Below are 14852 nucleotides of genomic sequence, written 5' to 3'. Positions count from 1 at the left end.
CTACAGGTTACTACACTATTGTACTGTCCTGCCAATCTATGGTTTTTGAATTGGATTTCTCTGATTTGGTGGGGGAACCTGTAGGCTATAAGCCATGCTAGAGCCTACAGGTTACCTCAATTTTTCTGTCTTGTCTATCTGTGTTTTAAACTTCAGTTGAATGTCTTGTGTCGTGCGTTTTCTTCTTGTTTTAATGATTAAGACGTATCTGTGTAAATATGTAAAAATAGAAAAAAAAAGAAAAAAGATGTGAGTTATGCATGTTTTTTCATAACCCCCCTCCCCCAATTATCCTGCAGCACCTGGGGACCAACTCCAGTTCTCATTTACATTGCGCCTGGGTCAGGAACAGGCAGGAGTATTAACCCTAAAATGCATGCATGTCTTTTGGTTAGCGCAGCCGCCTCACAGCAAGAAGGTCCTGGGTTCGAGCCCTGAGGTGGTCCAACCTTGGAGGTCACCCCGGGTCGTCCTCTGTGTGGAGTTTGCATGTCCTCCCCGTGTCTGCGTATGTTTCCTCCAGGTGTTCCGGTTTCCTCCCACAGTCCAAAGCCATGTAGGTCAGGCGAATCGGCTGTACTAAATTGATCTTGTGTGTGTGTGTGTGTATGCCCTGTGATGGACTGGCGGTCTCCCCGCCTGCTGCCCAATGACTGCTGGGATAGGCTCCAGCATCCTCGCGACCCTGAGCAGGATAAGTGGTTTGGATAATGGATGGATAGATGGCTGCATGTCTTGTTGATGGTGGGAGGAAACCGGAGAGGAAACCCACGCAGACATGGAGAGAACATGCAAACTCCACACAAAGGACCTGGGACGGCCTGGGCTTCTAACCCAGGACCTCCTAGCTTGGAGGCATCAATGCTAACCACTGGGTTTGGATAATGGATGGATAGATGGCTGCATGTCTTGTTGATGGTGGGAGGAAACCGGAGAGGAAACCCACGCAGACACGGAGAGAACATGCAAACTCCACACAGAAAGCACCTGGGACGGCCTGGGCTTGGAACCCAGGACCTCCTAGCTGTGAGGCATCAGTGCTAACCACTGGGCCACCGTGCCGCCACTAATTGGACAGGAATATGAATAGGAAACTTTTACATTTAACTCAGTTCTCACAAAAAGTGAACTTCGGCTCCTGTGTATCAGTCCTCATTGAATTTAGGAACTGAAATAAGGCACACATCTTCTGATGAGTTTCCCAACATGCATTTTGAAAGTCATTAGCACACCCCGCTCAGTTAGTCCCTAAATCCGTCTCTCGTTTGTTTACTCCAACACGTTTCACCGTTTCAATTTCATTTCACGCGAGACCTGGAAGCTTCCAAACGATAACACCGCGTATGACGTTGAGATGGCGGCTGTCTGACGCACCAATCAGAGCCGGGCTAGGATTTGGCTTAAATTTTCAAAAAACACGGAAACGCAGCCGGCAGGGTTAACGTTAGACTAGTATTGTGTGTGTGGTGACATACCACGAAGAACGTGTTGTTCGTAAAAAAGAAGATATCTACTATTCGTTTCCTGGACTACGACCATGAGGAAGAGGTCAGTTGCATCTTTTGAAATCAATTCACCCTTTCCGTGTAGGCGCATTAGCTGAGTTTGCGTGTTCGCCAACTTCTTAAGTTACCCTGGCACGGGTAAACCCCTCAATCAATTCCGAACGCTGACACGAAGCCGCTTTTGGGAAAAGCGCTTTAAATGACTTGCAACGCAGCGCTGGCTAACGGCGCGCTGTGCGCTTCGCCGCTAACCCTATAGCTGGCCGATGTCTGCGGACGCTGGTGAGGTCCGTTGTTAGCTTAGCTGCAAGCGTCGCTGACTTTGAAACTCAGTAGGTTGGCTGGTTTGGGAGGCCTTTCCTTATGTTCAGATATTCACATCACTGACTCACTCGCCATCCTGTTTTATTCCAGCGAGATCCACGCCGCAGAGTCGGTGGCTTCTCTCAATAGAGCACTCATCAAACTGAGAGACATATGGGAAGAAATAGGAATACCGGAGGACCAACGCCTGCAGAGAACCGATGTTGTCCATCAGCACGTTAAAGTAGGTTCAGCGCTGACTTTCAGTCCGAACTTGTTTGCTCGCACAGGATGGCAGTCAAACCTAACTTCTTCTTTTTTTGGCCTTGTCTTAAAGCAAATACTGAGCATGATGGTCGCAGAGGAGGAGAACTTGAAGAAGAGATTAAAGATCAGCATAGAATGCTGCCAGAAGGAACTTCGTATTTTGTGCAATGAGCTTCAGATGCCACCCTTTGAGGTGCGGTAACATCATCTCATATTTTTGGTTATTTTCTCAAGTCTCTCCTTTAGAGTTTTATGTTTCAGCCTTTCTGATTCCATGACTGATCGTTGTTTTGTTTCAGGAGGAGGAAGAGGGGAGCACCATGTTGCAGCTCGAGAAGGACAGACGCACACAGCTTGAAGTGATGAGGAAGCACAAGAAAGAAAGAATGGAGGAGCTCAAAGACCTTATTGTTAAGGACCGTGAGCTTTGCAGCATAATGTGTTCAACCCCTCTCTGCATTGACCAGGAAGCTGTCCCATCACTGGAGCAACTAAAAAATTATCGTTCCTACCTCAGCGATCTGACCAATGAGAAGGTTCCCCTGTTTTAACTTATCATTCTCTCTGGATTATGATGTTTCTTGCTGCTGAGTGTTTTTAAATGTTATTTTAAAAAAGCTTTATGCAAGTTTTGTTTTCGTTAATCATTATCTGAAGCCACAATCGACTGTTGGGATAGGCTGCAGCATCCCACAACCCTAATTAGGATAAGCGGCTTGGATAATCGATGGATTATCTGAAGCCACAATTGACGATTTGTTTGGTTTTTTTTTGGTCTTTCAGGAGCGTCGGCATGATGAGTTTGTTTGGATAAAGAAGCAGATCATCTCATACATGGATGATCTGGAACGTCCTCCAGAAACCAGTTTTGAGAAGGATGTTATGTGTGAAAATGAGGAAGCCTTCTGCCTGTCAAATGACAACATTGCTGCGCTCAAACTGCTGCTTAGTCAGGTGACATTGTTAAAGGCTTCTAATAAATATGTACAAAAAATTTCCAAAACAAATGTTGGTGCTTCTCAGTCAAGGCAGATGGTACAAGAATAATGCAATACACTATGATAATAACAATGAAAAAACAATCAAAGGTAACACTTATGGATTTTACTAAATTATATTAATGCCTTTTCCATAGTTGGAAGAATGTAAAGCTGAGCGTGAGCGCTGTTGTTCAGTATACCGTGCTAAGATCCTGGTACTGTGGGATAGACTTCAGATTCCTCAGGAAGAGAAGGAGGCCTTCTCTGAGCATATGGCCAACTCAAAGAGGAAGAATATGGAAGCAGTAAGAATGTTTACCTTTATCTTAGCAATTTTCAGATGTGTATTATATGCTCAAATGTGCAATTTTACAAAGGTCTTGCCAATTTGACAATAACATATTAAGACAACATTACTCATGTGTGTTTTGCCTCCCCAGCTCCAAGATGAGGTCCAGCGTCTAAATGTGCTAAAGATGAAAAAGATAAAAATTTTCATTGGGGCCATCAGAGCTGAGATTTCTCATCTCTGGGAGAAGTGCTTCTACAGTCAAGAGCAGCGCCAGGCCTTTGCTCCATATAATGATGGTGAGTGGCTGGTTCAGAAGATGAGGTTCTGTTTGTGCTGAATACAAAGATGTATTAATTATCGCCTAGAGTAAGTGGGTCTAAGCATATGTTTCTCTGCACAAAGATAATTTCACTGAAGAACTTCTGAACCTGCATGAAGTTGAAGTTTCAGCTCTCAGGAAGTGTTACGAAGACCACAAAGAACTCTTTGACGGAGTCAGAAAATGGCAAGAGAACTGGTTACTGTTCATAGATCTTGAAGTAAGTTCTATTTACATGAATGTGAAATGTGGCAATAAACTGCTTACTAACACTTAAAGGGTAATTCTAGTATTTTTAAACCTGGGTCTGCAATGAATGGAATGAAACAGGCTGCAGTGTAATCCACTGGGGCAAGTGTGCCTGTTAAAGTACATGCCTAAAAGTGCTTGTTTTTGCTACTGACAGACTCAGGTTGTTGTTATAAGTGTCTGATAGCATTATGGAAAGGATCCCTACAGAGAGAGAAAGACCTCTTTCTTAGTTTTACTTCTTTCGGTCTCTTTTATAACAGTGACACTACTATTTCCAAGCTGGGGCGAAGAAGTCAGGCTGGCAGGCCCTGGCAGATTACACCGCATCCCATTTTGAGGCTGCCGGATGAAGCATTCTCGCTCAATACTGAACCAATTATAAAAAGTTGTCGTCAATATTAGTCATTTAGACCCCAAATGATGGAAAAATAAGGTCCAGATATAAAAATACTAGAATTAACCTTTAAATATGTGTACTCCCCATACAGAAAAAGGCTAACAATCCATCCAGGTTCAACAACCGTGGTGGGAACCTTCTTAAAGAAGAAAAGCAGAGAAGTGAGCTGCAAAAAAGTCTTTCTAAGGTGAGAAAATATTGTTATGAAACTGTATTGTTCATAAGGGTGTGGATACTTGCAATCAGTTTAGACTGAAGAGGTCACTTAGATGAGTGATGAAACATATCTGTCAATAAGCATTGTATCCAGATGAGTTGATTTTCTTACTTGGATCATTGAGCATGCATCAAGACAAAGAAATAGGTAATTCCTTGTGTGTTGCAGTTGGAGAAGAGTCTGAAGGTCCAGACTGATTTGTGGGAACAGGAGTGTGGAGAGGAATTTCTGGTAGACGGACTTAAGTTCCTTGAGTACGTGGACCGGCAGTGGACTATCCATCAAACGGAAAAGGAGAAAGAGAAATTGGAAAGGGTAACCTGAACTACACTTAATTCTTAGACTTATTTACTTGGCTTTTAATTAGATTTCAGCATAGTTACATTGTCTTGGTTTTGTTAAATAGCAATTGAAGAAAAACAAACCAACCGAGGAGGACACGAGGTTTAGAACAGCAGTACGGACACCATCTAAAAGGCGGGCTCCTGGGAACCCCACGCCTGGCAAAGTACGAAAAGTAAGACCCACATTTGTTTAATTCTCTGTATTTGTTGTTAATCAATTGCACATAAAGTGTATGGTAGAGTCTGTAAATATGAAAGTTTGCAGAGGTTCAGTATCAAAAACTGGCTCTGTGTGGTGAAATGACTTTTCGAAGCTGCTTGTCAAACCCTGAATGCATAGTTACATTTGCACTAGTAAAACAAGTGAAATTCACTGAGTACAGTGGCGGCTGGCCAGTATAGGGCACTGGGGCACCGCCCCCTTCAAATATCAAGAGATGAAAATCTACTTAAACATGTTAAATGTAATTTAGTTGTATAATGCAAATAATTATGATATAAAAGGGTTTTTCAGTCTGTGAGCTCCTGTCAGCAGCCATTAAATATTGGTTCCAGATGGTATTTGGTTGATTTCTGTCTGAATACATATACTTCCGGGTGAGAGGCGCCAGCCAAACAATACCTTATGTAAGCGCTCAAACTTTTGGCAAGCAGGTGACCTGAGGCTGCTGTCTGATTGGTTTCTTCAGATTTTCCATGGGGTGCAGTTCTGTGCGCCCCAGACACTCCCACTTTTATTGGCAGCGAATTGGTATTGTTTTAATGTTTTTTAATCTAATGTGATTGGACAATTCTTATGGCTGTCAATCATGTTCACACCCACCACCACGCCTCGTCTCAACTGTCAAACATCCACTGTCTATGAACCCTGATAAAATCTATAGGCTACATTGTCCTTAATAACTCTGTGATTGTGTGGACATGAAAGCCGCTGTCAGGTGGGCTGCGCCAAGGTAACCCCCCCCCCAAAAAAAAACAAACAAACATGAAAATGCGAAATTGAAGCACCCAGCAAAGGCAGCGAGCTGAGAAGATGTGCAGCAAGCTAGAGTTATGACGGATAGTGATAGAAATGTGCTGACAAGTGAGGAGAATGTGTTGAGAAGGCGAAGGAGTGCTTTGACGGGCTGATGAATGAAGAAAACAAGAGGGAGAGAAGGTCGGATGATGTGGGGATGGTGAATCAGGAATTGCGGTGGATTAGCAAGGATGAAGTGAGGGCAGCTATGAAGAGGATGAAGAGTGGAAAGGCAGTTGGTCCATATGACATACCTGTGGAGCTATGTAGATTTTTAGGAGAGATGGCAATGGGGTTTTTAACTAGATTGGTTAGATTATGTCCAGAAGAAGCCAAAATACTTCTGCTTTCTGGAGTATTTGTTGGTTTCAAAAAGAATTCAGATCTCTGTGTTTCACTCCTGTGATCTTGGAACAGATTTTAACAATGCTGTTCAGGCTTTTTCTGTCTTTTACTTTGAGGCTGTGAAACCATCATATAAAAGAAAAACTCAGATGACTCAATAAAAGATTGATAAAAGCGACAGAGGATGATGGGACTGACAGAAAAGGAATTTCGTTTATGGAGAAGGTGAATTCACTTTTGACCACCTCAACAGCCCCAGTGCTCACATCAAATTAAGGGTGTTCATTGATAACAGTACCCAAATGTTTGTATTATGTAACTATTTCCACACTTTCATTGTGTATGACGCACACATTGGCTGCATCTGTTACGTCTGAAATCAATACAGTACAGTCATTTTGCTGACACTTTTATCCAAAGCGACTTACAATAAGTGCATTTAACATAGGAAATCAGGAGAACTACTAGTCAGCAGAGGCCATAAGTGCATCTAAACAAGCATCTAAGAGCAAAACCAGTGCTAAAGTAAAAGCGCAAGAAAGATTTTTTTTTTTAAATGAGTGAATACAATAAGTACTAAGAACAAGTAACAGGGTAGTAGTTCTTGAAGAGGTAAGCTTTCAACCTGTGCCGAAAGATGGGCAGTGACTCCGCTGTCCTGACATCAGTGGGGAGTTCGTTCCACCACTGTGGAGTCGGGACAGAAAAGAGCCATGACCGGGTCGATCGGCAGCAGGAGCCTCTGAGCGACGGGGCAACCAGGCGTCCCGAGGCAGCAGAGCGAAGTGGTCGGGTGGGGGTGTAGGGCTTGACCATGGAGATAGGAAGGAGCTGTTCCTTTCACTGCCCTGTAGGCTAGCACCAGAGTCTTAAACTGAATGCGAGCAGCTACTCGGAGCCAGTGTAGGGACATGAGAAGGGGAGTTGTGTGGGAGAACTTAGGGCGGTTGAACACCAGACAAGCTTCAGCTTTCTGAACAAGCTCCAGAGGTCTGATGGCCGACGCCAGCAAGGAGGGAGTTGCCGTAGTCCACCTGGGAGATGACCAGAGCCTGGATGAGCATCCGTGCCGTCTCGTCGGCGAGGAATGGGTGAATCCTCCTGATGTTATAGAGGAGAAATCTGCAGGAGCAAGCAACCGATGCGACTTTTGCAGCAAACGACAAATGGTCGTCCAGGATCACACCCAGATTCCTCGCGGTCGGAGTTGGCGTCGCCACGATGTTGTCAATGGTGATGGCCAGGTCTCGGTGCAGGCAACCTTTCCCCGGGAGGAACATCAGCTCTGTCTTTCTTAAATTTATTTCTGATTTTTCCCTTTTTATCCCAATTTAGTGGTCAATCGATCCCTATTTTTTAATTCAAACGCCCACCCTCGTACTGCATGCGTTCGCCAACTGCATCTCCGGCCGGCAGTCTCGAAGGAGACGCCTCCCCACTTTCATGACCAGGCGACTCCAGGCCGAACCACTGCTTTTTCCGACACACCCAGAGATGCAGCCGTGTGAAGAACACAAGCCGACTCCGCCCCCCTCCCGAAGAAAGCGTTGCCAATTATTGCTGCTTCAACGAGTCTGGCCATAGTCGGATCTGACGAGACCGGGGCGCGAACCCCTGGTCCCCAGTGGGCAACTGCATCGACACAAAGCCGATGCTTGGACCGCTACACCACCACGGACCCCAACATCAGCTCTGTCTTGTCCAGATTGAGCTTCGGGTGGTGTGTCGCCATCCACTCCGAGATGTCAGTCAAGCACACAGCAATGTGTGTCTCTGCTTGTGTGTCAGAGGGAGGAAAGGACAAGATCGGCTGGGTGTCATCAGCATAACAATGGTAAGAGAAGTCGTGCGAGCGAATAACAGAACCCAGGGATGTTGTGTACAGGGAGAAAATGAGAGGACCCAGAACCGAACACCTGTGGAACGCCCTAAAATTAATTCTTTGGTTTTAGAAATATTTAAGTCCAAGAAGTTGTCACACCAAGAAATAAAATCAGTGAGAACATTCATGTGGACTGATTCTGAACGTCAGAGAAGGGTCAGCAATGCAATGTCGTCAAAACTTTTGACCAAATAGTTGCCCTCCTGAGTGCTGTTGCATCCATCAGTGTACATAATAAAAAGTAAGGATGAAAGGACACATCCTTGTGATAAGCTTGTGGACATAGCTACAGAGTCTGAGAGACAATCATTTACAGACACCATCTGCTCTGTTAGTCAAGATGTCCAAGAGCTGGTGCTGGTGAGGCAAATTAAAATCACATAGCAACGCATCTATTAAAACATGTGGCTGCATTGTATTGAATGCTGATGAAAAGTAAGCAAATAAAAGCCTGGCATGGGCTTGCAGATTTTCTTAGTGCTTATATAGGTTATTAAGTACAAAAAGCTTTGCATCCTACAAACCTCTCCCTAAAGCAAATTGCAGTTAATGTCCACAGTTAACAAAACAAGGTTTTTAACAATTCAAAGAGTTTCATTATTAATGAAGTTGGTGATCTCATCTCATCATCACCCACCTTCCAGGGTCAGGTCGCGGTAGCAGCAAGCTAAGTAGGGCAATCCAGACGTCCCTTTCCCCAGCAACGCCCTCCAGCTCCTCCTGGAGGATCCCAAGGCATTCCCAGGCCAGATTGGACATGTAGTCCCTCCAGTGAGTTCTGGATCTAACCTGGGTCTCCTGCCAGTTGGATGTGCCCAGAAAACTTCCAAAGGAAAGCACCTAGGAGACATTCTAATCAGATACCCGAACCACCTCAACTGATTCCTTTTGACATGAAGGAGCAGTGGCTCTACTCTGAGCTCCCTCCGGATGTCCGAGCTCCTCATCCTATCTCTAAGGCTGGGCCCAGACACCCTACGGAGGAAACTCATTTCAGCTGCCTGTATCCCCAATCTCACCCTTTCAGTCACTACCCAAAGCTCATGACCATAGGTGAAGTTTGGAACAAAGATTGACTGGTAAATTGAGAGCTTTGCCTTCTGGCTCAGCTCCCTGTTCACCACAATGGTCCGGTACAACGTCCGCATTACTGCTGATGCTGCACCAATCCGCCTGTCAATCTTCCACTCCATCCTACCCTCACTCGTGAACAAGACCCCGAGATACTTGAACTCCTTAACTTGAGGCAACAACTTATCCCCAACCCGGAGGGAGCAATCCACCATTTTCCGATAGAGAACCATGGCGTCAGACTTGGAGGTGCTGACTCTCATCCCAGCCATTTCACACTCAAAAAGGGTGTGCTCCAATTATCGGGGCATCACACTGCTCAGCCTCCCTGGGAAATTCACCTCTGCCAGGGATATGGGTGGGGCCGGGTGTTAGCTGGGTTCAGGAGCTCCTTAAAGTGTTCTTTCCACCGCCCGATAACATCCCCATTTCCGGTCAGCAGTTCCCCTCCCCGGCTGAACACAGCCCGAGTCAAGCCCTGCTTCCCCTTCCTGAGTCGCCAGATAGTTTGCCAGAACGTTCTTGAGGCCAACCGAAAGTCCTCTTCCATAGCCTCGCCGAACAACTCCTCCCACACCCAAATTTTTGCTTCCGCAACTGCTGAAGCTGCAGCCCTTCTGGCCTCTGGTACCTTCCTGCTGCTTCAGGAGAACCCTGGTATCCACCAGCGGGTTCTTGGGTTGCCACCTCGACAAGCACTGATGATCTTATGAGTACAGCTCCTACCTGCCACATCTGTAATAGAGGCTTTGAACATGGCCCACTCAGACTACATGTCCCCAGCCTCCCTCTGGATACATGAGAACTGCTTCCGGAGGTGGGAGTTGAAGACCTCGTGGACAGGGGCCTATGCCAAATGTTCCCAGTTCACCCTCACTACACGTTTGGGTTTGCCAGGTCTGTCCGGCAGCCTTCCCCACCATCTGATCCAACTCACGACCAGATGGTGATCAGTTGACTGCTCTGCTCATCTCTTCATCCGAGTGTCCAAAAAATACGGCCACAGATCTGATGATGCGACCACAAAGTCTATCATCGGTCTTCAGCCTAAGGTGTTCTGGTACCAAGTACACTTATTAACTACCTTATGTTTGAACGTGGTGTTTGTTATGGTCAGTCCATGACTGGCACAGAAGTCCAATAACAAGGCACCGCTCATGGAGGCCGTTCCTCCCAATCACGCCCCTCCAGGTTTCTCCATCATTGTCCACGTGAGCGTTGAAGTACCCCAGCAGAACTATAGAGTCCCCAGGTGAAACCCTATCCAGGACACCACCCAGAGACTCCCAAGAAGGCCGGATACTCTAAACTGCTATTTGGTGCATAAGCACACACAACAGTCAGAGCCTTCCCCCCAGTGACTTGCAGTCGTATAGAGGCGACCCTCTCATTAGCACACACAACAGTCAGAGCCTTCCCCCCAGTGACTTGCAGTCGTATAGAGGCGACCATTTCATTCCCTGGGGAGAGCTCCCACACGGTGGCGCTCGACCGGGAACTTGTGAGTATCCCCACACCCGCCCGGTACCTGTCACCTTGGCCAACTCCGGAAAAGTTAAGAGTCCAGCCCCTCTCTAGGAATTTGGTACCAGAGCCCATGCTATGTGTGGAGGTAAGCCCAACTATATCTTGTTGGTACCGCTCCACCTCCCAGACCAGCTCAGACTCCTTCCCTGCCAGAGAGGTGACATTCCACGTCCCGAGGACCTCATTCTCTGAGGATTCCCCTCCAAGAATCGCCACCTTAATGTGGTGGAGGGGTTTGGGTGTCCCAGTGCTCATGGGAGCTGTGTTGTCGGGGACAGTAGCTCCTGGTAGGGTCTCCGAAGGCATATTTGTCCCAGGGGAAAGGCCACACTAAGAGTGATTTCAAATGAAACCCCATGAATTTACAACAGCAAAGCCACTGCACCTCACCCGGAAAAGGAAACTGGAGCCTCCTTCTGGAGCCAGACCTGGGAAAGGAGCTCGCCGGTGAGCGTCTGATGGCGGGGCCTTGGCCCATGGTGCCCAGTTGGGCCCAGCCTGAAAAAACAACATGGAGCCACCACCACATGGACCCACCACCCACAGGGATGAGCATTGGGGTAGGGTGCAATGCACGCCGGGCAGCAGGCAAAGGGGGCGGGGGGGGGCATGCCGACTTCCAGTATTACAGGCTGAATGTTAATGCAACTAGTCTAAAATCATTAAGTTGTTTAGGATTGTTGTTGTTCTTTGAGACAGGTATCACAGTCGAAGATTTCTAGATAGCAGAGATTTAGTTACAATCAAATCACATCTGGAAGATAGGTGGAGGACACTGCTAAGTTGGTCTGCACAGTAGCGCAATGTGCGTCCACAAATGTGATCTGAACCTCATATATCTGCCTAGCTGATGTTTACCTGTTTTAAAAGAGCTCTAACACATTCCTGACTGATAACAATATCACAGTCAAGAGAAAGAGAGAGACTCTAAAGAGAGCTTATTGAGCATGCATCAAGACTCAGGAGAGAGATGTTTTCTGAAGTCATGTTTTCCAAAGCGGGAATAAAAGTCGTTGAAAATATTTGGGAGATCGGTATCATTTATTGCCTCAATTTTAAGAGGTTTCCTGTCACTGTTTCTCTGAGTGATTGAGAACATAGATTTAATTCCCCTCCAAGCTGCCCGCGGATCACAGCTGCTTTGCTTCTGTTACATCCTATCTTTATACATTCTTTTAGCTTTTCTTATCTCATTCCTTACTACTTTGGTCATTTCCTTCTTTTCCTGGCTATTCCCTGTATAAAAATGCTTTTGTTGTTTATGACATTTTTATGTTCTTTAGTAACCCATGGTTATTAGGGAAGACTGTAATGGTTTTACGGGGAATGTTGGAGTCCACACAGAAGGATATGTAGGAAGAAACCGTTTGTATCAGTTCATTTAGCATGAGCTATAGAAGACCTCCCAATCTGCACAATCAAAGAAAGCGTGTAAGCTGGCAATGCTGTTTTCATGTAGCATTTCACCGTTTTAACTATTTACTCTCGTCGCTTACAGATGGGCTTGTTGATAGCAGAAGTACTTGATTGTGGTAGGATGCTCCAAAGGGAGGCATAGGCATGGATTTGAAAGGGCCAAGCACTGAGTCATAGCACAGGTCAATAGTGGAGTTCGTCTTAGTAGTTGCACAGGTAACATACTGTTCATAAGTTTTCAGTGACTTATGTACCTGGCAGTGATTAAAGTCTACTAAAATAAACTTTGGCGTGTTGGGTGAAAGAGTGTCCAGTCTGTTGGTCATCTGTGTGATCAGCTGAGTGGCTGAAGAAAGTTAGCTGCGGATGACCGTAAACAAGGGTGAAGAAGAGCTGCACACAACAAGATGCCACATGATAACTACAGCACCATACTGTGCTATACATTACAAAGCTCCTATACAGGATATACAGCTACACAGATTACAACCTATGGAAGGCAACTGTGTTAAACGCTGCTGTGAATTAAAACTGCAAAAAGTGCAAAACTAAGGTATCATGCAGTCCGGCTGAATACTCATGTATGTGTTCTATGGTGATGTGAAAGTAAAAAAGGGATGGAGAGAAATGTAGCAAAGCATTTACTGCAGTGTAATTGAAATGTGAACCAATATTTCAGTCCTTCCAAGTCATTGTAATGCCACCTTTAAAATCACAAGATAGGAAATGATATTATGTATTTCTCTCAGATAAAGGTTCATTCAAGTATCAAGTTCATCCCCAGAGAGCTTTTGATTGGAGCTCACCCTCTTTTTCCTTTTTCTTTCTAGTTGAGCAGCTCCTCAGCCATCACCACTCCCAACTTCACAGCAAGCACTGATTTTGGAGGAACTATTTGCCTTTCTGCTAAAAATGTAAGCTCATTCTAGTCCTCGTAACTTTTTGCTAAGAATTGTATATATTAAAGCAGGCTCTTATCATTCTAGCCTGTTCCTTTACAGGGTTCTGGCCCACGAATCCGTCGGTTTGGAAAGACTCCTCGTGAGCTAGATCGGGACAAAGAGAACCTTGACAGAAATACTCCAGGTGGCATACTGAAGTCTCAAGACGGTGTTGATGGTACCCTCAACTCTGCTGCTGGCAGCTACTCAGAATTTGCGGTAATTATTGCGTCTATCTAGTGTACAGTGGTTAGTTGGGCTTTCATGCAACACTTCGGCTGGCTTTGTTTTATCATGTGCTTTCTTAGAGAATGTATATGGAAACCCTCCATTCAGCCCCGGAGTCAGAGCAAGTAAAAACATTCAAGTCTCTCATGCCTGGTGACAGCACAGATGCTCCACTTATTGTTTTACTCAGAACTGGGAAAATTGACGCATTCTACCAAATTGAAACATTTTGTGCAGAATATGAATCTTTAGTGCATGCATGTTTTGCATTTTAGCAATTTAAAGCTATTGTGTGGAGTTTGGGATTTTTGCTAACTTTGTGTGACCTTGTGGACAAAGCCGGTAGTGTTTTGCGGGAGAACAGCTTCATTGTTTTGAAGAGAAGAGTGACATGTGGCAGTGGTTTGAAAAACGGATGTTTGCAAGCTATAATCCAACACGGTGATGTATTTCTAATTGTGCCTATGCGTCCCATTTGTGTGCCCTAAATCATTTCATCAGATTTTACGAAGAATCCAACATAGAGGTGAAGATTTTTGGAATCATCATAGCAATGTCCAATCGTTTCACTTATGGTCTCATTTGCTTATGTCGGTCATGTAGAGGCCTGCAAATTAAATTGAAACTGGTCAATCAGTGGAAAAACTCCAAATCGCACCTTTAAAGTAGAAACATTGCCCCAGAACATATATTGTTTTATTATTGCCGGTTGGGATCAGTTTTGTTTTTTTAATCACGTTTTATGAACAATAAATTCACAGATGATTTGGCTTTCCTTTACAGCGGGAGCTTTCACATGCCTTCAAATCTAGCTTGACATCAGGACAACTAAACTCAACTGTCAACTATCATTGATGGGTGAGATGAGCTACAACAGCATCACAAGTCACGCAGCTCAGCACTGTCTGGCACAGCTTTCATCGCCTCTTCTGTTTTGTTTTGTTTTTCTTCCCCTGTCGTGTACATAAAGGAAATATGGCTGTCATATTTAAATGTTACCCTAGTGCATAAGTGGTTGGTCAGAAAGCATTGTACATATTGAGCTAAATATTCTGAGTCAAGCGTTCTTGTTAAATGCCATGTTCGATGGATGGGTTTAGTTTTTAGACCAATTTTGTTGCCCTGAGGAATTGCAAATTTTCTCTGTTGCATTCATTTTATCATCCTCAGGATGGAAAATCACTTGCTAAATTTTAAATACTTTGACCTGGAAATGTAGACATTTTAATAAAACTAAACCATAATTTTACCCTCCTTTTTGACTTATGTATAACTGTAAACAGTTTGATATTTTTTAGATGACGCTATTTTTGTCTACTAAGCCAACATTTTCTGATTGCCGTTTTTCCTTTTTTTTTTTTTTTTTTTTTTTGCCAAGTTGATAGTGTGTTAAAAATTATGTTTTTTGAAATAAATTTTTTCTTTTTACATTTTTATTTCTGAGCATGATGGACATTAGATTCCTTCTCAGTATATCCACAGCTAACTTCTATTTTGGGGAAATCTCTACATTAAGGTTGCATGGGGTCACGTCTCCAAGTTAGGAAG

General features: G+C 44.7%; 1 protein-coding gene across 1 annotated transcript; it reads left to right on the top strand.

The window, feature by feature from the left end:
* The first annotated feature begins 1439 nt into the window (after positions 1 to 1439).
* Positions 1440 to 14517, top strand: LOC130114387 (protein regulator of cytokinesis 1-like). The gene is made up of 14 exons (XM_056282251.1): positions 1440 to 1548; positions 1920 to 2052; positions 2146 to 2268; positions 2378 to 2611; positions 2859 to 3029; positions 3211 to 3360; positions 3496 to 3643; positions 3750 to 3886; positions 4407 to 4502; positions 4701 to 4847; positions 4939 to 5049; positions 12966 to 13049; positions 13122 to 13295; positions 14088 to 14517. Exons 1-14 carry the CDS (start codon positions 1538 to 1540, stop codon positions 14157 to 14159), a joined length of 1791 nt encoding a protein of 596 aa, XP_056138226.1. The 5' UTR covers positions 1440 to 1537; the 3' UTR covers positions 14160 to 14517.
* Positions 14518 to 14852: the final 335 nt, after the last annotated feature.

Source organism: Lampris incognitus, chromosome 6, assembly GCF_029633865.1.
Source record: "Lampris incognitus isolate fLamInc1 chromosome 6, fLamInc1.hap2, whole genome shotgun sequence".
In the NCBI taxonomy this organism is placed as follows: Eukaryota; Metazoa; Chordata; class Actinopteri; order Lampriformes; family Lampridae; genus Lampris; species Lampris incognitus.
The sequence above is the reverse complement of the archived record's forward strand: the minus strand, read 5'-3'. Positions and strand labels throughout refer to the sequence as shown.